The 21,853-nt window shown below is 44.3% G+C and overlaps 1 protein-coding gene across 1 annotated transcript; it reads right to left on the bottom strand.

Moving 5' to 3' along the window:
• Positions 1 to 1,985: 1,985 nt before the first annotated feature.
• SARS1 (seryl-tRNA synthetase 1) lies at positions 1,986 to 21,851 on the bottom strand. Its single transcript, NM_174175.3, has 11 exons — positions 21,630 to 21,851; positions 14,302 to 14,372; positions 11,094 to 11,174; positions 9,340 to 9,498; positions 8,225 to 8,368; positions 7,335 to 7,490; positions 4,435 to 4,656; positions 3,720 to 3,849; positions 3,294 to 3,451; positions 2,668 to 2,797; positions 1,986 to 2,365 (listed from the first exon to the last, which is right to left on the bottom strand). Exons 1-11 carry the CDS (start codon positions 21,763 to 21,765, stop codon positions 2,208 to 2,210), a joined length of 1,545 nt encoding a protein of 514 aa, NP_776600.1. The 5' UTR covers positions 21,766 to 21,851; the 3' UTR covers positions 1,986 to 2,207.
• Positions 21,852 to 21,853: the final 2 nt, after the last annotated feature.

Here is a 21,853-nt window from a genome sequence, read left to right on the forward strand (position 1 = left end):
CTGTGTCCCATTCTTTCTGTAACCCTTGCTCCTTACTGCACCTGGCACAGGGCAGCACACGGGTGTGTGTGCCTACGTATGTCTCCTGCTTGTATGTTCTCGACCCCTTGGGGAGGGACCTCAGCCACGGGATCGTCCTTTCCTTCACAATGACTACTTTTCTGTCCTGTGGCTTCAGGAAGAAGAGGGTTGTTTACACTTTCAGCTAACAGAGAATTTGGTTCACACAGCACCTGTTTTCCAGGCCTCCACTCACTAGGCAGGCTCCCACACCAGCCCACACACTGCTCAGCCGCAGGGCAGGTAGGGAAGGCTGGGCAGGGGGTCTAGGCCTGATGGGCAACCAAGTCCAGAAAACTAGTCAGGTAAGAAAGTAGGTCGGCTAGGGGCCAGGGGGTGTGATGCAGGAGCTGGGCCTGGGCCTCCAGGGGCTCAGAGCCCCAGCTTCAGCCCTCCCAGAACGCTTTCAGGGCCACAGGGGAAAGTGGTGCCTCTTGGTGGAAGGTTTCTGGCACCAGCAGCCAGGAAGGTGGGAGTGGGGAGAAAAGGAAGCTACAGTGACCTCTAAGGCTAGGCGGGGGTGTTCAGGGCCACTGGAGCCTCTAACCCCAAAGTACAATGAGGTTTTCAAACAAGCAAGAGCAGTGTGTGGTGGTGACCAAAACCGGTCTTCTGCTCACTGTGTAAACTGCCTTTCTTCAAATCAAAATGTTGAAGCTACAGGAATGTGAATATCTCGTCCTTCCAAGTACATGGGAGCAGCTTGCTCTTTTGTTCTCTTGCCCTGGCTTTGTCCAAGTGGGGGCATGGTTAGAGTAGAGGCAGGCTATGAGCCTGCCTGTGTAAGAGGGCCATTGCGGTCACCCTTTCAGGTGCCCCAGTCTTGATGGGGTTTCCCAGCAGCAAGATCCACAGTTTCAGCCCAAGCCCCCAGTGGAAAAGCAAGCACATGGCCTCTTTTCTGGGTGCTAAGCAAGCTTCAGCAGGCCCGGGGAAGTTGCTGCTTAGGGACTAGGGAAAATAAAATAAAGCTCCCACGTGGCAGGCCAGAGTCCTGTTCTCATTCTGCCGAAGAAACACAGCAAGCATCAACCCCTGCTGAGGAGTCAGGACTCCTGGCTTCCAGGAGGCCGTTTTCTCATCTCCCCTACCCACCTTGTACTGTCTTCCCTGTGATGGGAGAGATATAATCATGTCCCCACCCTCCTGTCTGGGACTGCCACAGAGATAAAAGAGATCATCTACAGGAGGTACTTTAGGCTCCTAGGGGAGAAGCACTAAACTAACAGAAGGTGTTATTAAAGTGAAGTGTTTGTAGATTGCAGATGAAAGGCAGCAGGTAAATTAAGAGCCTAAACAGCATCCTCCCCAAGGGAAAGGGTGAACTGGCCATTACGCCAATGGTGGAAGCTCCAGAGAAAGGAATACAATGTCGTTCCCACTAGCCCCATCCTGTGGGCTCTATCGATTCTCTAGAGCTGTAGCAACAAGCTGCCAGGCAGTTAGTCTCCCATTTGGGGATGAGTGGAGAGAGGCACCTGTGAATAAGGCCCTCCCTGTTCCATGTGTGTTGAATCTAAGGGCTTTTTTGAGATTAAATATAGTCTCATCCACTGTGTTGTCTCGCCGCCTCCCTCTCTCTCTGTGAAGCCCTTCCCAGGGAACAGATGTGCTATGCAGCTTTTTATATCAACTCAGGTCTCTAAGCTGGTCCTACCTAACTGCTTTAACAAAGCAGTAGAGCATTTACAAAGGAGGGTCTTGCCCTTGCCCTGCAAGTCTGTGTGTCTAAGACTCAAAGCTTTCACTTTCCCCTTGAGCCTTTACAAAAGCTATTCCTGCCTTCCCCTACCTCCTCAAAGGCTCTCTGCTACATGGACAACCTTATATATAGCAGGACAAGCAGAAGTGAATATGGTTCCAGGGAGAACTGTCAGAGACAGGGTTCAAGCCCTGGGCAGAAGACTGAGGAAGAGTCCTGGCCTCCCTCACAGATGCTTTATTACATGGTTTCATCAGTCACTGGTGATGTACCCTATGCCCAAATGAGAAAAGAGAACGTCACACTGTATGTGGCAGATGGTTCCCTTTGAGTAATGCAGTCAGGTGGGGTGGGCGATGCATGCGTGCTTGGCTCCCTGCCTTGGGCAGGTTCTGAGATTGCACCTGATGGCAGTGGAAGCCTGGTGGAGGGGACAAAGGAATGTTCAGGCATCGGTGACCTCCATGTTCTGCAGCTGGCTCTCCAGGGCAACATCTCTCGCTGCCCCTTTCTTCTTGCTGCCCTCATGCTGCTTCTTCTGCTTCTTGGAGGGCTCCTGGTCAATGGGCGCAGCCTTCACAAAGGGGATCAGTTCTTGGAGACCTGAAAGGGAAGCGTCAACCAGATAACCTGCCATTCCTCAAGGGTCAAAGCCCAGGGACCTCTGGGGAAAGTTCCACGAGACAACGGTGGGCAACGCTTTTCCTCTGTTCCTTTCTTTGCGCAGCCTGAATTTTAGCTGCATTTAAACAGACTAACACACCTGTACTGGCTACTTTTCAACCGTGCCCCTTGCAGTGCCTGGCACCAGGGGACAAGGCAGAGTTTGGGGGCCTGTGAATCATCAAGAAAACCTGGTGCAGGAGCGGGAAGATGCACAAGAGGAGGAAGGCAGGGAGCCTCACCTGGCGGCATGAATTCCTTCAATTTCTCAGGCACGAGGATGCCCTTCTCTGTCTGGTAGTTCTCCAGGATGGCACAGATGGTGCGGGTTGTGGCACACATGGTGGCATTGAGCATGTGGACAAACTCCACCTGCAAGGAGATGGTCCCCAGATGGAGCAGTTATACCCAAGCCCTTGCTGACCCTCTGAGGGAAGGAACAGACTACCCAATGGCCTCCTTCTTTCAACCCCTTTCAAGCCCCTGACCTGGAAAAGATGAAGGCCTGAAAACTGGGTTTGGAAAGATAAGCCTACAACCCAGACCTTCTTGCACGAGAAGGAAGACCTTGCCTCCACCTGTTCTGTGTAGACAAATGGGGATATCTCTATCCGGAGTTACAGAGAACAAAACCAAGAGGAGAAAAAACTAGAATTATTTTGTAGAACAGAGCTAGACTCAGGTTTCCATCTAGAAGGACTCAGTCCTGATTCAGTGAAAGTCATTTTCAGATTCCCTCTTTGGCCTAGAGTGAGTAGCTCAGGTTTCCCCATGACGCTGGGACATGATGTCCCCCAAAGGCCAAAATAAGGTGGCTCCACTCTGTGCTAAAAGGCCCCACCGCCTGCCTCCTCGGGGACCATCTAACCTTGTCCATCATCTTCTTGGTCTGCCCATATCGGATTCGGAGCCGGCGAGCCTGATAGTCTGTGCAGTTAGAACAGGAGACTAACTCACGGAAGGCCCCCGAGCCTGGAAACCAGGCCTCCAGGTCAAGCTTCTTACTGGCAGCATGATTCAAAGAACCTGTAAGGAAAAACCCCTAGAATTCATGAAGGAGGGATGCTATTTCAGAAGGCTAACCTTTAGCAAGCCCAAAGAGTTCTTTAATTCACATCCTATCCCTAGAAGAAAAATCATGCCCAGATATTCTTATCACCAAAAGCTCCCAAGGGAGAAGAGTGTGATATTTTAATTAACATGGGCAATTAACTGGATTGTGGGCTATTTCTTTGTGGGGCAGCCCCACTGGCCCGGGTGGTGTCTGTGGGATGCAGGAGAGGGAGGCGGATACCTGAGACGATATTCACGATGTGGTAAGGGATCCCCAGAGACTGGTAGAACTCCTCCGCGGTGGCGATCATCTCCTCAAACATCTCCCAGGACTTGTTGTCGTGTGGCGAGGAGTAGACAAACTGCTCTATCTGCAAGGACAGATCCGAGGAGACAGGGATGATGGGGTGGGGTGAATAAACTGAACGCTGAGGTGGGAGCTATCCTTGCAACAAAGACCTATTCCTACCCCACCGAGAGTCAGGCGGGGCTGGGGCCCCCGGCGAGCGACAGGGGCTGCACTGGGCTGGCTGGGGCTGCAGCAAGAATGGCTGCCGGAGTCGACAGTGCCCCACAAATGTGCTGGGTACTGTTCTAAGGACTTGCCATGTGATAACTGGTTTCATCCTCACAGTAGCCCAGTGAGGCGGGTACTACTATTATCCTCCTTTTACGGAGGAGGATACAGCACAGAGAGTTTAAGCAGCTAGTTCAAGGTTACACAGCAGTAAGTGGTGGAGTGTGCCTTTGGACTCAGGCCGCCTGGTTCCTGAGTCTGTCTTCCAGCCTCTCTACTGTGCGATTCTCAGCCTCTTCCCTACAAACACAGATGGGGGCAACGAGAGAAAAGACTGGAGCTGGGATGGGGCTGAACGACACGGATTTTGTTTCTCCACTAACCACCCTGGAGAGACAGACAGAAGAGTCCCGTGCCTTGCCCTGACCTGTCTACTCACCTTCTCAAACTGATGGACTCTAAAGATGCCACGGGTGTCACGCCCATGGGAGCCCACCTCCTGGCGAAAGCAGGTGGACAGGCCGGCATACTTGATTGGCAAGTCCTCTGGCCGAAGCCACTCGTCCCGGTGAAGAGCAGCAATGGGTTGTTCAGAGGTAGCAATCAGATATTTCTCCTCATAGGAGTTATCATCAGACTTTTCACTGCCTTTGCCAATCACCTGTGGGAGCAGGGTAATGTTTACTAGTTAAGACTGAGGGAGGAGAACCTCAGCTCTAGCAAGAAGCCACAAAGAAGATCTGTGTGATGGGAGGATGAATTTTCCTCAATCCCTGCCTGAGAGTGAGCAGGAGATGCTAAAAAGATAAGGGAGTGAACAGGTCAGTCCAAAATGGGGTCCCTACTAGAGATCAAGTAATGCAAAAAGAAGAAAAAATATTCTGATACTATGTTCTTCTCTTGGGTGTAACATGTGACATGTGAAATCTCAGTTCCCCAACCAGGGATCATACCCATGCTCCCCTGCAGTGGAAGCATGGAGCCCTAATCAATGGACCACCAGGGAATTCCCTGTGATACTGTTTTTGCTTTACCTAATAAATGAAACACTTATAAATGATATATAATGGCCAATGACGGCAGGTATGCAATAAAACCTGAGCTGGTAGCAATATGAATTAATCCACTTGACAAATGTTTGTGAGGCATTTAGTAAAAGCCAAATTCTTTTTGCCAGTGCTGGGCAAAAGGAGATAGTCTCTGCTCTTTTGATACTTGTGGGTTAATCTAGGGTTATAATCCTTGAAGAATCACTCTGGTACTTAGCTGAAGAAAGTAATGCAAAAGAGAAAAAAAAGCTATACAGAACAAAGTTCACTGTAACTTACTGATAGCAAAAAAAGGAAGCCCTATAAATACGCATTTCCTACTCCAGGGGATCTTTCCAACTCAAGGATTGAACCCTTGTTCCCTGTGTTGGCAGGAGGGTTCTTTACCACTGAACCACCAGGGAAGCCCAGAAGCCCCCTAAATATTCAACAGGGGAAGAGTTGGGCAGCCTATATCCATGCCATGTAATATTATGTAACCATTAAGAAGTGATGGTTATGAAGACCATGCAGTTACACTGAAAAACGCTTCTGATACAATGTGAAGTGAAAAGACAATCTATACGGTGTGATTTGAAGTATGAGAAAATATATGTATGAAAAAAGGCACTAAAAGAATATTAAAAATGACAACCGTATGAGGTAATGGGAAAGAAGACGATTTCCCACCACCACTTACAAATTTTGTCATGTGGTATTTAATTAAAATTAAAAAAAAAAAAAAAGAGGACAGCAAACTTCTCCTGGGCCAGCGTTTGGAAATCTGGGAAACGACCTTGCTAACTAACAGCGGGGACTTAACCCCGTGTGAGGCTGTTCACAGGCAACAGAAGCGGGGACTTAACCCCGTGTGAGGCTGTTCACAGGCAACAGAAAAACAATGCGGCTTGTGGTCTAATATGGTACAGCCAGTAGCCACATACGGCTATTTAAATTAAAAATTAATTCCTGGGTTTGCACGAACCCCATTTCAAGTGTTCAAGAGCCACTTGTGGCTGGTGGCTCCCACACTGGATAAGACAGAAACAGAGAACATTTCTACTACTACAGAGAGTTCTGTTGGACAGCACTGCTCTAGAGAATTAATGAACTGAGGTTATGAGCTAAGAAGTGCCAGCCCAAATTCCTCTATATGGAGATCTGTGATTCTCCTTGCCTATGGATCCAAGAAGCATCCGGATAACAGACAGAGAATGCAGGGAACACAGGGAGCACCTGCTATGTAATATTTCTCGTAATCCTTCATATAAGCTTCTCCCTGGTGTTACCTGCAGGGCATCTACTTCTAAAGTTCTGTCAGTGATCACTCATTCAATCTTGGGGGTTGAGATGGGAGAAAAAAAAAAAAGAGAGAAAAGATAAAAAGAGGTCCCATCTGATAATACACATGTTCCTCTCATTAAAAGGAAGAAGAAGAGGGCCCGAAGGTTGTGTTAATGTTTGGAGAGAGCATTTTGTTTCCCATGGCATCTTGAAAGAAAACATAACTCTGAACTCAACAACAGGACCTAGTGGGAAGAAGGTTCTGAGTAGTAAACTTCTCTCTCTCAATAGATAAGTCAGATGAGGCCAGGAGCATTTGTCTAACTACTTCCTACATGGATTTAAGAAGGAAATAGCCAATAGGAACACAGTCCCTCTCCCAGCCCTCCACCCCTGATGGAACGGTGCTGAAGGAGAGGGACAAGTGAGCAGTGACCTCAGCTGTGACGGGTAGCCATTAGTAGAGACACCAGAAATTCTGGCACAGATGGGAGCGATGGCGGATGTTAAAGCTGACTGATTCAGAATGACCTTCTGTACCTCAACTCAAATCCTCTGGCTCACCCTGAGATACCTCATGGTTGAGAAAGTGCCATAAACGGGAAGCTACATCCATCCAAAGGAAAGTATATCTCCCCCGTGGAAGCTTCCTGTCTGGGGTCAGGAGTGGGTAGATCAGCAACTTTAGCAAGTTCCTGACGTCCAAGCTTAATAATAATCTATGAGCTTCTTTTCTAAGCTCAAGGTGCTAAAGATCAATTTCAGTGCATCACATAAACCATGTAGGGAAAAAAAAAGTAGGCTTTACATTTGGACTGTCCAAATGGTAGCCCCTAGTCACACGTGGTCATTTACATTAAGATTAAAATTTTACTTCCTCAGTTGCACTAGCCACCAAAGTGCTCAACAGCCGCTATATATAACATTTCTGTCCTCTAAGGAAGTCTTGCTGGAGAGCAGTGCGGTATCTTCGAAATTAAACTTCTTACCTTAAGGAGATTCTGCTACACTGCCATAGGCTACTCACCTTATAAAGTTCTTCATCAAACTGGCTGAGCTGTGCCACTTCCTGCATGACCTCCTTCCTCATGAAGAAGGGGGTATAAATGGGAGTGTAGCCCCGACTTGCCAAGGTCCGAAGGGCAAACTGGATGAGTGCTTGTTCCAGGAACACCAGGACCCCCTGAGGGAGCAGAGACACAGCACCGAGTGACTGGGTTCTGCCACCATCACATCCATCTGCTAGTGTTTACACCCAGAGGCAACTGGGGGCACACAGGAGGCCTCAAAGACTGCAGATCCACTGACTCTAGAGACTCTTTCTTAACACCAGAGCTCAGCGTATCATCTGAAAAGCATTCCCTCTAAGATACAAATCAAAGGAAAAGGATGATACACCCAAGGTACATGGGAGAGTTTCCTTGTGCGAAGTCTTAAAACACTGGACTTATTTGTAAATGCGCAACAAACCTATATGGACAGTGTTTTCAAAATGACTTTACCATGTCCTTTTTGGAAGGCTTTCCTGAAGGCGTCTTCCCTCTGTCCCAGCTGATCTGGGTTTGCTGCCTCTGCCCATCCATTCCCACAGCACCCTGGGCACAGCACTTATGCTCCTTGTCTGACTGTCCAATTACACGGAGCTCCTTAAAGGCAGAGACTGTTCTAATTCAGTCAACAAAACATATATTCATTATGGAGGATCACTTAGTGGCTTTTGTTCCAGGGAATCCTGATAAGCACACTCCTGCTTTAGAAAGAGAATTGCATCTAATTGCCAGTAACTTTGTGATAGAAAGGCAGATATTTGGCCTCTTTAAGTGTGTTACGTTTTCTGCACTTCTTTTTTGCAGTTCTTTCCTTGTAACTGACCCCACTGGTTATAACCAACCTTTATAACCAACCTCTCACTCTTACCTTCAGGAAGTACCCTCGACTCCCAGCCACCACGGCCCCCTTTTCGCCTTCAAAGCCATCTACCATCACCACCAGGTCCACGTGAGAGTACTTCTTCCTGACTGTACAATCACCCCAAATCCTCTCTACTTTGTTGTCGGCATCCTAAGGAAGCAAGACCAGGACAGAGAGATGCGTGAGCTCTTAAGTCTACAGCCTCCATTTTTCCAAACCCTAATCTCCAAGAACAACCCAGGGCTCTGTGATGTCTCTGCTTAACTCAAACACTAGGTTTTGGCCCTGTGTACAGGGACTAGAGAAGGGAATTCGCTACAGAATTTGCCTTCAACAGAAAAATAATAATTTATAAATTCCTAGAAGCAATTCTAGCCATGGAACTGAAATCATGGTTTTCCAAAAGATCTGTAGTATTCTCTCTTTTTTTTAACCCTTTCAAATGAATCCTGGAAAATCCTATATAGGGAAAACCCTCTCCTGGACAATCCTCATTGCCTGGGGTACAGAGGAGAATGTAGAGTTCTTTTTTTCCAGGCTCTCCTTGGTCCTGGGGCCACATGAGGGCGGGCTCGGGGCTCTGACCTCCAGAGTCTGCCACCCCAGCCCTCAATGAGTTTAATGTTCAGTTCTCCAGGGAATGAATGAAAGAGGCACAGATGGGCCCTGCCATGGCTGGGGTGTCAGGGAACAAAGGCTAGGCTCTGAGCTGCTTTGTGCTGGGGAAGCTCCCACTCAGCAGGAAACTTTTATCATGCAGATTTCCCTTCAACCTGCGGCTTCCCAGCAGGGTGTGGGTGAGGGGTGAGGTTGATTCTGCAGATCCCTCCCACAAGGCGAGCTGCTACCAGGGGCAACAAGCAGTGGATGGGACAGCAGCCTGATATGGGAGAGGTTTCTGTGCCAGGAGTCTCCACCTACCTGCTGTCTCTGCTATTTCCCAATCAGGCGGGGATCTGACTCTTTCACAGTTCTCAATTGGTGGGCAGGGCAAACACACAAAGAGCCTGCTTTTCTTAGACCGAGAGTGCCAGCTTTCACTGTCCCCCTCCCACCCCGCCCCCTTTCCCAGCGGAGAGGGGTGACACAGGGCAGCCGCTATCGGTGGCGCTGCCACCTACCTCGTCATCGCTGATGGGCACCGACGGGTGCAGGAGGTTCCCGATCTCCCGAAGGCTCTCAAACCGCTCAGCTTCCAGTTTTATCCGCTCGGCGTCACACTTCAGGATGGCTTCGTCGACGAGGAGGCGGACTTTTTTGATCTGTGAGACTTTCAGGTTCTGTAGGTGAACAAGGCCAAGCCCGCCCCAGGCCACAGTAAGTCAAGGACCAGGTAGGCAACAAATTCTGTTGCCTCAACCCTGTTGCGCTCTAGTGACAACTCCTGTGATAGCATTTTCAAAACTGACACTGGAGGCTTTCAAAGAACTGAGAGTCATCTCACACAGGGATATATATAGTCTTGCCTGACAAATCCACTGGCATTTTCTTTCAGGGTGCCTAAGGCAGAGATGGATAAATTCCAGCCACTCCTCTTATTCCCGTGTATCTCAGGAGTGTTAATACCATAACTCTTTAACAGCTCTTTCCCTTAACTTGTACTTTTTCTTTCTTTAAATTTTATTATTTTTAATTGGAGGATGACTACTTTATATCGCTGTGTTAGTTTCTGCCACACAACAAGGAGCTGCCATGCATTTTCTGAGCGCACCTCTCAGTGTCCTGATTAAACCAACATACTACACATTTAATTGCTCTCTAGAAAAAGCGCAAATTTATTAGAAGCAAGAGAACTTCTCTTTTTTTTTTTTGAGCGTATTCTTTTTTTTTTTAATTTTATTTTATTTTTAAACTTTACAATATTGTATTAGTTTTGCCAAACATTGAAATGAATCCGCCACAGGTATACCCGTGCTCCCCATCCTGAACCCTCCTCCCTCCTCCCTCCCTATACCCTCCCTCTGGGTCATCCCAGTGCACCAGCCCCAAGCATCCAGTATCGTGCATCGAACCTGGACTGGCGACTCGTTTCATACATGATATTATACATGTTTCAATGCCATTCTCCCAAATCTCCCCACCCTCTCCCTCTCCCACAGAGTCCAAAAGACTGATCTATACATCAGTGTCTCTTTTGCTGTCTCGTACACAGGGTTATTGTTACCATCTTTCTAAATTCCATATATATGCGTTAGTATACTGTATTGGTGTTTTTCTTTCTGGCTTACTTCACTCTGTATAATAGGTTCCAGTTTCATCCACCTCATTAGAACTGATTCAAATGTATTCTTTTTAATGGCTGAGTAATACTCCATTGTGTATAAGAGAACTTCTCTTAAACTTATTTTGTAGTCCTTATTGCAGGGGGCTCAAAGTGTACTCTGATTTCTTGGGGAGACCCTTAGCAGGTAGGGCAGGTCAGGAATAGCACCCCCAAGTGAGCCCTTTAAGTACAGCGACTTTGCTTTTTTGTGTTTGCTCTTGTCACGCTTCTGTGTTGCAGGTTTTGTGTTCAGTGATTAAAAACTTGAAAAGTACTGCTTTAGGCCCAGTGTAGTGAATATATACTGAATTACAATAAATTGAAAAATTCCTGACTCTGTGGAAATGGAGTTATATAGATCAAACATAATTCAGCTCCTGTTTTCTTCTCTTTCTACTCTTTTGTCTTCCTAATCTTGACTTTTCCACTCCACCTGTCTCATCTCTAATACTCAAGTATCAAGATTAACAAGGTAGATGAGGCTACATCCCAGCTGCAGAAATTCAAGAATGCAGCAATGCTGGATGAAGCATAGTGTCAGGACTTGCTCGTCCAGGAACAAAGTTAAGATAAAAGAACACAATCCCAGCCCGGGAAAGGACGATAACTTACAGTTAAAGTGTCTGCAGTGAGGTCATCGAGATTTAATACATCTTCTGGAATGGACTCATCATTTCCCACTGGCTCTTTTTTCTACGGGAAAGGAAAAAAATTAATTAGAACATTTCTGACATAGTTTTATAAGTGCACACCACACTAATGCATCATATAAACTAATCACAGAATTCTACATAACCTAGAGTCTCTAAAAGAGGCAACAGATGGGAGAGACATCAGTAAATTAGAAGAAGTCAAGATTTCAAGTCCTCATCCTGCCACTTCCTAGCTTTCTGATCCTGGACAGATGGTTTAACCTATCAGGGTCAGAGTGTTGACAGTATCAGGAACTCGAGAAGAAAATGTCTGACATGGACACAGAGTGTTACGGTCCCACGATCATGTGAAAATGCTCAGTGTGCTGGTCAGGAGCCAGTGGTGGGCAGATGCCTCTGTATCAATTTGTGAATCCCCGTCTACCTGCAGAGAACAAACCCAGCCCTTAGGCCTGAGGCTCAGGATAAAAATGGATGGGATGATGAAGTATCAGGAAGTCAAAGCAACACGGTTTTTGAGGAAAAAAGCCACAGAATTCAAAACTAAGTTTAGAGCAATCAGTGTGCCTTAGCAAAACGGCAAGGGTGTACTAGATATTTTTCCCTTCTGATTTCTCTCCTCACCCTTCTTCACAATATTCTATCAAATCATCATTTTTAAACTTTACCCAGAGCTAAGGAGAAGATAATTCGAAGAGTCAAATTCTTCCTAAATTAAACGGAGATAAAGAATATTATCAAAGCCCATTATAACAAGACCTGTAAGACCTCAGGAACACACATGTAAAAATAAGTTGAGAAGAATTAGGGTCTGCTTTGTAAGTAAAAACGATATACAGAAATCATGTTTTTCTAAAGATTTAGGCTTCTGTGGTGGCTCAGACAGTAAAGAATACAGGAGACCCAGGTTTGATTCCTGGGTCAGAAATATCCCCTGGAAAAGGGAATGGCAACCCATTCTTGCCTGGAGAATTACATGGACAGAGGAGCCTGATGGGCTATGGTTTGAGTAGGCTCCAGGAGTTGGTGATGGACAGGGAAGCATGGTGTCCATGGGGTCGCAAAGAGTCAGACACAACAGAGCAACTGAACTGAACTGAGCAGTTTTCACTTTTCACTTTCATTAGACATTCCATACACCAAAGTGAGAAGTCAGGATTCAATCAAAACCCAACTCACACCCTTCAGTGATTCAAGAAAAATCATCTTTAAATTTTGAAAAGTCTGACAGTATCAGAATATGAGTCTTGATAAGGACAAGCATAGACCACCAAGGTAGGGAAAAAATGGCCTAAACCTCAAGATGTTCAAGATGTTCCACTTGGTAGCTAAGATAGCTGAGGCCCTCTTGCTCTCTGATAATCCCTCAGGGGAGCAAATTCAAGTTCTGAGTTCAAGTTCTGGCTCTGCAACTAACTTATGGCATGATTTTAGACACGCTCCTGTATTTCCTAAGCCAATACCTATCTTAGGTATTTCCTACCCTTTCAATAGGGCTAACAAATGTACTACCTATACTCTAGGTTTACAGCAAAGATCAAAACCAAAATGAGATGTATGTGAAAGGATTCTGACTGCTTTCAGGTGCTATACAAATTAAAGCACCTCGAGTATTGTTTCAATGGACAGCGAGAGAGAACACTCCTTGTAGGACCAGCAGCTAGGGATCTAAGAATGTTAATGCAAATGAAAATACTCCCATCTTCTTGCTAAGAAAAATACTTGGTTGGCACTATCTGTATATATGCCCCCAAAAACATTCAGGCAGAAGTATATACGAAAATTAACATTAGTTTGGTGTCCCTGACATGCAACTGATTTAGTGTCAAGGGTTTCACCAGAGGAAGAAAACTGTACCATCATCATCCATGTCAATTTCTATAGCCTGTCACACGCTTGAAAGTGTAACAAAACAGTGTTAAAGAGAAGGCTGCAGAATATCATGAAGGATAAGGTGTCGGATTCCCAGGGAATCTTTTTGTTATCATCTTTCTTGGTTCAGGTTCCTAAATTGCATAATTTTTTGGTTTATTTTAGAGGTTTACAACTTAAAAACAGGACAGATTATGGCTTACATTTAACATGTTTTATGAAAAATGATTAAAGAGCTAACGATATTTTTGAAGAAAGATTAAAAATATGAACCGATCTGGTTGCCAAAACAAAGTTGAGCTGAAATTTAACATTCTTCAGGACAGGAAGAATTTTTCTTGGATAAAGGCCAGTAACTACTTGCCAACCATTGCTACTCTCAATTGCTAAATAACTACCATGGTCTAGGCATTGTGCCAGGTTTTCTGTATTAAGAAGTTTTAGTTCTCACAATTGTATTCTAAAGGTTAGTGTTAGAATTGCCATTTCACACACAAGAACACTGAGGCTCAGAAGTTAACGTGCCTGAAGTCACATAAATCAAAATCTAGGATTTGGACTCAGTATCAGTGTGTTCTTTTAATTAAAGAGTATGATGACACTGGGATAAAGACTCTGAAATCTACCACAGGAAAACCTTTCTGGCACTGTAGGTTGAGCTCAAGAAATCACTGGAAGGGATTATTGGTGGAATTCACATTATTAAGAACAGAAGAGACAATGAATGACTTGTGTGGCAAGAATCTTGTTTTACAACAGACTGAATATCTGTGTCCTCCAAAATTCACATGTTGAAACCCAATCCCTAATGTGACGGTATTTGGAAGTGGGGTCCTTCAGAGGTGATTACATCATGGGATCAGTGCCTTTATGAAAGAGAATCCAGAGAGCTCCATTGCTCCTTCTGCCATGAGGACACGGCAAGAAGACTGTCAATGAACCCGGAAGTGAGCTCTCGCCAATCTGCTGGTGCCTTAATCTTGGATTTCCAGCCCCCAGAACTTTAAGAAATAAATTTCTGTTGTTTATAAGCCATCCAGTCTGTGGAACTCTGTTACAGCAGCCAGAACGGACTAAAACATATTTGCAGACAGCAGATGGAGTCACTGATTCTTGAAAATGCCTCTTAGTTCCCTTCCTGCCTTCCTCCCTTTCTTTTTAAAATAACTTTCCCTCTTTGGTAAGAAATCCAGTAGCACATAGAATTAAACACTAAGCTAGAAATTATGTATTAACTAAGAATAAGATTAAATACCTCTGCTCAAGCTCTCCAGTCACTTACTGGGTTCTCTTACCTTCATTTTCTCTCCAATTGTCTTGCTGCATAGGTTCTTCAGCTTGTTCAAGTTGTCTGCCCGAAATCTGCCTGAAGAATAAAGAACCCAAGAATGTACCAAAGACAGGCACATAATTAACATACCTCATTCGTAATCATGGTTCCTTTGGACTGATCTCAGCCCAAGGCCGAACTGCAGGCAGAACTAAATGATGTGCCTCGTGAAGCTGTGAAATCTGAGAGCTTTAGCCCCAAATGTAGACAGCTTATATTGGTGATTACAATAGGATTCCCCAGCATTTGGTGACCATGAAAAGGCCATTCTGGGACTAAAATTAAAAAGTATCATAACTTGAATGATACCACTGTAAATAAAGTAACAAATCTGAGAAACCTGAAAATTACTTATGTAACTATAACCTGTTCAATTATCTTAAATTCATTTAAGGAAAACTATGTGGTATGCACCAGGATCTAGAAAAAAGGCAGTCAAGCTTCTATTCCCAAGAACTTGGATGCTACATCTCTATGCCAGAAATGGTTAACTTCCTTTGCTTTGATGCAATGCTCATCTGGCAGCCTTGAGAAGAATTCAATTTCTTACATTTTGTTTTCTTTTGTGCATTAATCAGCCTGCATAGGTAGTCTGGCCCACATTAACATCATGGTATTGCAATTCATCAGTCTAACTCTGATTAGCAGAAGTTGGACCTCCTGAATCTAAGTTTTAGCAACAATATGTCCTTTAGCTTTGGACAGGTAAAATGATGACCAGAGATGAGATCATGAACTCCTTATTGCCAAATTCAGACTTAAATTGAAGACAGTAGGGAAAACCACTAGACCATTCAGGTATGACCTAAATCAAACCCCTTATGATTACACAGAGAAAGTGACAAATAGATTCAAGGGATTAGATCTGATAGAGTGCCTGAAGAACTATGGACGGAGGTTTGTGACATTGTATAGGAGGCAATGATCAAGATCATCCCGAAGAAAAAGAAATGCAAAAAAGGCAAAATGGCTGATTGAGACAGCCTTACAAATAGCTGAGATAAGAAGAGAAGTGAAAGGGAAAGGAGAAAAGGAAAGATATATCCATCTGAATGCAGAGTTCTGACAACAGCAAGGAAGAGATAAGAAAGCCTTCCTAAGTGAACAATGCAAAGAAATAGAGGAAAACAACAGAATGGGAAAGACTAGAGATGAAAACTAGAGATATCAAGGGAACATTTCTTGCAAAGATGGGCTCAATAAAGGACAGAAAGGGTATGGACCTAACAGAAGCAGAAGAGATGGAACGAATACACAGAAGAACTATACAAAAAAAGATCTTCATGACCCAGATAATCACGATGGTGTGATCACTCACCTAGAGCCAGATATGTTGGAGTGCAAAGTCAAGTGGGCCTTAGTAGTATACATCACTACGTAGTATAACATAGTATATATCATTATGAACAAAGTGATGGTGATGGAATTCCAGCTGAGCTATTTCAAATCCTAAAAGATGCTGCTGCTAAAGTGCTGCATTCAATATGCCAGCAAATATGGAAAACTTAGCAGTGCCCACAGGACTGGAAAAGATCAGTTTTCATTCCAATCCCAAAGAAGGGCAATACCAAAGAACATTCAAACTATTGCACAATTGTACTCATCTCACATGCTAACAAAGTAAAACTCAAAATTCTCCAAGCCAGGCTGCAACAGTATGTGAACCAAGAGCTCCCAGATGGTCAAGCTGGATTTAGAAAAGGCAGAAGAACTAGAGATCAAATTACCAGCAACTGCTGGATCATCAAAAAAGCAAGAGAGTTCCAGAAAAACATCTACTTCTGCTTTACTGACTACGCCAAAGCCTTTGACTCTGTGAATCACAACAAACTGGAAAATTCTTAAAGAGATGGGAATACCAGACCACCTTATCTGCCTCCTGAGGAACCTGTGTGCAGGTCAAGAAGCCACAGTTAGAACCAGACATGGAACAATGGACTGGTTCCAAATTGGGAAAGAAGTACATCAAGGCTGTATATTGTCATCCTGCTTATCTAACTTATATGCAGAGTATATCATGTGAAACGCCAGGCTGGATGAAGCACAAGCTGGAATCAAGATTGCCAGGAGAAATATCAATAACCTCAGACAGGCAGATGACACCACCCTTATGGCAGAAAGTAAAGAGGAACTAAAGAGCCTCTTGATGAAAGTGAAAGAGGAGAATGAAAAAGCTGGCTTAAAACTCAACATTCAAAAAACAAAGATCATGGTATCTGGTCCTACACTTCATGGCAAATAGATGGGGAAACAATGGAAACAGTGACAGACTATTTTCTTGGGCTTCAAAATCACCTCAGATGGTGACTGCAGCCACGAAGTTAAAAGACACCTGCCCCTTGGAAGAAAAGCTATAATCAACCTAGACAGTATATTAAAAAGCAGAGACATTACTTTGCTGACAAAGGTCCATATAGTCAAAGCTATGGTTTTTCCAGTAGTCGTGTATGGATGTGAAAGCTGGACCATAAACAAGGCTGAATGCTGAAGAATTGATGCTTCTGAACTGTGTTGGAGAAGACTCTTTATAGAGTCCCTTGGACTACAAGAAGATCACACCAGTCAATCCTAAAGGAAATCAATTCTGAATATTCATTAGAAGGACTGATGCTGAAATTGAAGCTCCAACACTTTGGCCACCTGATGCGAAGAGCTGACTCATTAGAAAAGACCTTGATGATGGGAAAGACTGAAGGCGAGAGGAGAAGGGGACGACAGAGGATGCAGTGGTTGAATGGCATCTCTGATTCGATGGACATGAATTTGAGCAAGCTCCGGGAGATGGTGAAGGACAGGGAAGCCTGGTGTGCTGCAGTCCATGGGTTGCAAAGAGTCGGATATGACTGAGTGACTGAACAACAGAGATGAGACAGTACCTAGACATGGCTATTCTTTTAAAGTTGTGCCAAACTTGACCTAAACTAAATTTAAACTTAACTTCAGTACAAACTATATAACTATTTTCTCATCCACTTATTCACACTGATTACAGAGATGGAGAACAGATTAAGGGTTGTCAGGGGTTAGACAGGGCAGGGGAAGGGAATGGAATACAGAGGGATGCTAGCAAAAGGCATCTCTGTGATGATGGAACAGTTGTGTATCTTGAGTGTGTCAGTGGTTATACAGATCTACACATACAATAAATTCACACAGAACTACAGGCACACACAAACAAGTACATGTAAAACTGGTGAAATCTGAATAAGGTCTATGGATGGTAGCAGTGTCAAGTTCCCGGTTTTGATATTGTGTCAGTTACATTAGATGTTAACAATGGGGCAAATGGTGAAGGATTTCTTCAACTATTTTTGTAACTTTCTGTAAATCTATATCTACTTACAGTTTTTTTTTAATGATTTAATCCCACTTATTGGCAAGGCCCTGTGCTAAGTGTTGGGAATATAAAAGAAAACACTGTACGAGATGCTGGGAAATAAAAGGTAAATATGACAATTAAAAAACAGTAACAATGCAGAATGTTTCAATCAATGAATATAGCATGTTCCTTCATTATCTTTAATCTCTCCTAGAAATGTTCTATAGTTTTCAGTGTAGGGATCTTGAATGTCATTAATTAAATATACTTGTAGGTATCAGATGCTTTTTAATTGTTCCCTGTATATATAAACAGCATTATTCATTCTATATATTGTATACAGTGATCTTGCTAAATTTATTTAATATTAGTAGTTCAAGTTTTGCATATACAAGCAAGTCATCCACAAATAAGGACAGATGGCAGTTTTACTTCTATTCCAATCTTTTCTTTCTTTTTCTTGCCTTATTTCATACTGTTCAGAACCTCTAACATGATGTTGATGAAAAGTGAGGGCAACAGACATCCTCATCTTGTTTCCCACCTCAGGAGTAAAGTATTCAATACTTCATAATTAAGAATAATGTTAGTTATGGATTTTTGATAAATATCTAGTATCAGATTAAGGAAGTGCCCTTCTTTTCCTACCCAGCTGCATTTTATCATGAGCAATTAGATTTCCACATAAAAAAATGAGCTTTGATCCCTATCTCACATTATATACCAAAATCAATGAGATAAATCTACCTAAATGTGAAATGTAAAGTGATAAAACTTCTAGGAAAAAAAAAAAAAAGGAAAATCTTTTTAGTACTTTGGGATATGGAAAGATTTCCTAAACAGAGCATAAGCAGCACAAATTATAAAAGAAAAAAATCAATAAATTAGACATTATTAAAATCAAGAATTTCTATTCATTAAAAGAAAGTGAACAGACAAGTCATAGATTGGGAGACAATATCTGCATTGTATGTAATCTACAAGATCTTGTATACAGAATAAAGAATTCCTACACAGTAAAGACACTCAAATAAAAACTAGTCAACTGGCTTGAACAGATACCTCCCAAAACAAGCTGTCCAAATGCTAACATGTACTATATGAAAAGGTGCTCAATATTTTTAGTTATCAAGAAAATGTAAATTAAAACCACAAAATACCATTATATATCCACCGGAATGGCTAAAATTCAAAGGACTTCCAGTATCAAGGGCAAGATTGTAGACTGCCTACCCTACGACCTAGCAATTCCATTCCTAGTCTTAAAAGGCTGTATATAAAAAATAACATAAATGCTACAACAGAAATATCGTATATGGATCACATGTCCCAGGTGTGGGCCTGAACAAACTGAGACTGGGGTGAAAGGGAAACACAAAGTTACTCCAGTGTAAGGGCCTGGTTTAAGGCAGTGCAATAGGGTTGAGGAGAAATAACAACTTCAACTGATAATTCCTGCAGTTAGTGGCAGATGATTTCAAGATACATGGAAATTTAGTGACTTTGAAAGTAGTCGAGACAAATGCCTATTATATGCTCAAATGTGTCCTCATTATATTACTCTGAAATAAAAGCAGAAATCACAGTTCAAATCCTTGAAGTTAGAAGAGATGTAGTAAACTCCAATATGGTGCTCTGACTCCAAGTCATAGCAGCTTTATATTCTACACAGAGCCCTCGACCTCGGAGGTCTACAGGCAGACATATACGTATAGTTGTAATGGAGGGCCTTATGAAGCTTGCTGTGTCCTCAGTCAGGGAACATGATCTGAGTTCTTCATGTGGCTCTGGGTTGCAGCTCCTTGTTGCAGTTAATGATAGAAGAACCCTAATTTCTGATCAGAGGTTCAGATGTAAAAGAATCTTGAAACAAGATCCCTCAATGTCCACCTCAAGCAACCAGAAATGGGAAAAATCATTAACTCCCCTTAGCTATAGAGACTATTGGTTAGGGATGTCAAATAGAAAAGAATCAAATCAATAGATATGTAGAAAATAAACTACGTGAACCACTTTTCATAGGGATAAGTGCCCTGAACACAGACTTCAACAAACCTTTGTCAAGTCCTTACTAAGGACCAGGTACAGTGAGGGGTACTGGGATTATGATTATATGTACACATCTGTATATGTATATCTTACATGTATATGCAGGGGCTTCCCAAGTGACACTAGTGGTAAAGAACTTGCCTGCCGATGCGGGAGACACAAGAGACCCCAGTTGGATCCCTGGGTCAGGAAGATCTTCCAGAGAAGGGTGTGGCAACTCACTCCAGGATTCTTGCCTGGAGAATCCCATGGACAGAGGAGCCTGGCGGGCTACAGTTCATGGAGTTCCAAAGGGTCAGACACAACAGAAGCGACTTAGCACACACTTATGTCTACGTACATCCTGGGTACTGACACACAGATGATCAAAACACAACCTTGTCCCTGAAGAATCCATCCCCTCACCACATACCCACTCCTCAGGTACAAGACAGAACTTCCTAAAGACCTGTACATTATACCCAAGAGATTAGGTAACACATTTGAAGTCACTCAGCAACTGGACAATGGCTAGTGGTAGTGTTAGTCGCTCAGTCACGTCCAACTCTTTGCGACCCTATGGACTGTAGCCTGCCAGGGTTCTCTGTCCATGGGATTCTCCAGGCAAGAATACTGGAGTGGGTTGCCATTCCCTTCTCCAGGGATCCAACTTGGGTCTCCTGCATTACAGGCAGATTCTTTACGGTCTGAGCTACAATGGCTAGACTGATATAAAATCTGATACTTCTGACATCTGACTCAGTAAACAGTGTCCAAACTAGTTTTTTCCCCCCTCCCATTTAATTCAATTGCAACTCAAAACTTCACATATGGATTCAGGTGGTGGGATTTCACAGTCAAACTAACCACCAGAATCAGCAGAATACCTGAGCTAAACTAATATTCTCCTGGTAACCAATACCCTCATATTACCAACTCTTCCTTCAACTCCTTCCCTACACGGGTGACACTAAAATGTACGAAAATCAACTTTCCTAACAGAAATCCACCATATTTTTGGACAGCGACCGCCTATGCAGTGAGCTGTCATAAACCTGGCTCTCTAGCTGGTTGCAAACCTATTGCATCAGACAGAATAAATCACGTGTTTGACAGTATCCGGCCAATTGGTGACTACTCCGGCTAGTCTAGGCAGATTGATAGGCAGAGGGTTATACGGTTTTATTTAGCATCATGAAGGATGCCCGGTCCACTGCCAGGTTCTAGCCCAACTCTACCAATGTCTTTCCCGGAAAACTTCCACAAATCACAACTAAACAGCCTCAATAATTACAAGCGTTTCCTTGCTTCACCACACCCCTATGCCCATGTCTGATCTACCAAGGAAGATTATTCTCGGTTCTTAAAGGTTTGCCCACAGTAGAGGGGGAGCCCTTCCCCAAGGCTCCGGGTTCACTGTTTTTAGCCAGGAGCGGCCTCCTCAGTCCCAAAATGCTTCCAATATGGACGGAGTGAACCTACTGCGCTGTAGATATGACTCAGGTTGAAACCTTTGATTCTATCAAGAGAGAAAGAGATCACTATGACCTCGCTGAAGATGAGAAATAGACAGAAGGCGACCAAAGACAAGTGTTCGGAAAGGGGAACTCTCCAAACCTTCCCCCCCGCCCAGGCTTTCCTCTGGCTACCCTTGCAGCCGGAAGACTTTTGACAGCTCTTGATGCGCCTGCGCCACGCTCTTTTCCTAGACTCAGAAGTAGCGATCAGCACTCAGCCCGCCGGGAAGGGAAGCGCACAGCCCCGGCGGAGGGGGAAAGGGGGATAATCTGACTTCCGGATGCCTGATGCGTTTTGAGGGGCACAGAGAGCGCTTCGGAGCCATCGCAACCTGGGAGGGAGTCTTAACGAAGGGTGGAAGTTCAGGAGATCCGAGAGATGAAGTTGGGGATAGGGTCCGGGGATACTCCGCGCGTCCCGGTACTTACATCGTCGCCACTCGCTGTCTGCCTTCACCAGCTGGTCCACCAGTCCCGGGTCCTTGAAGCGCTTCTCCTGCGACTCTCGGATGAGTGCTGGGTCCCCCCCTTTATCCACCCGAAACAAATCCAGATCCAGCACCATCGTTCCTTCTCCCGGGTCAACACTAAGGGAAGTGAGGTTCGTCCCACAGCAGTCAGCCTATGACCGCCGCACTGCACCCGCGCACTGA

This window comes from Bos taurus, chromosome 3 (assembly GCF_002263795.3).
Source record: "Bos taurus isolate L1 Dominette 01449 registration number 42190680 breed Hereford chromosome 3, ARS-UCD2.0, whole genome shotgun sequence".
NCBI classification, from domain to species: Eukaryota; Metazoa; Chordata; class Mammalia; order Artiodactyla; family Bovidae; genus Bos; species Bos taurus.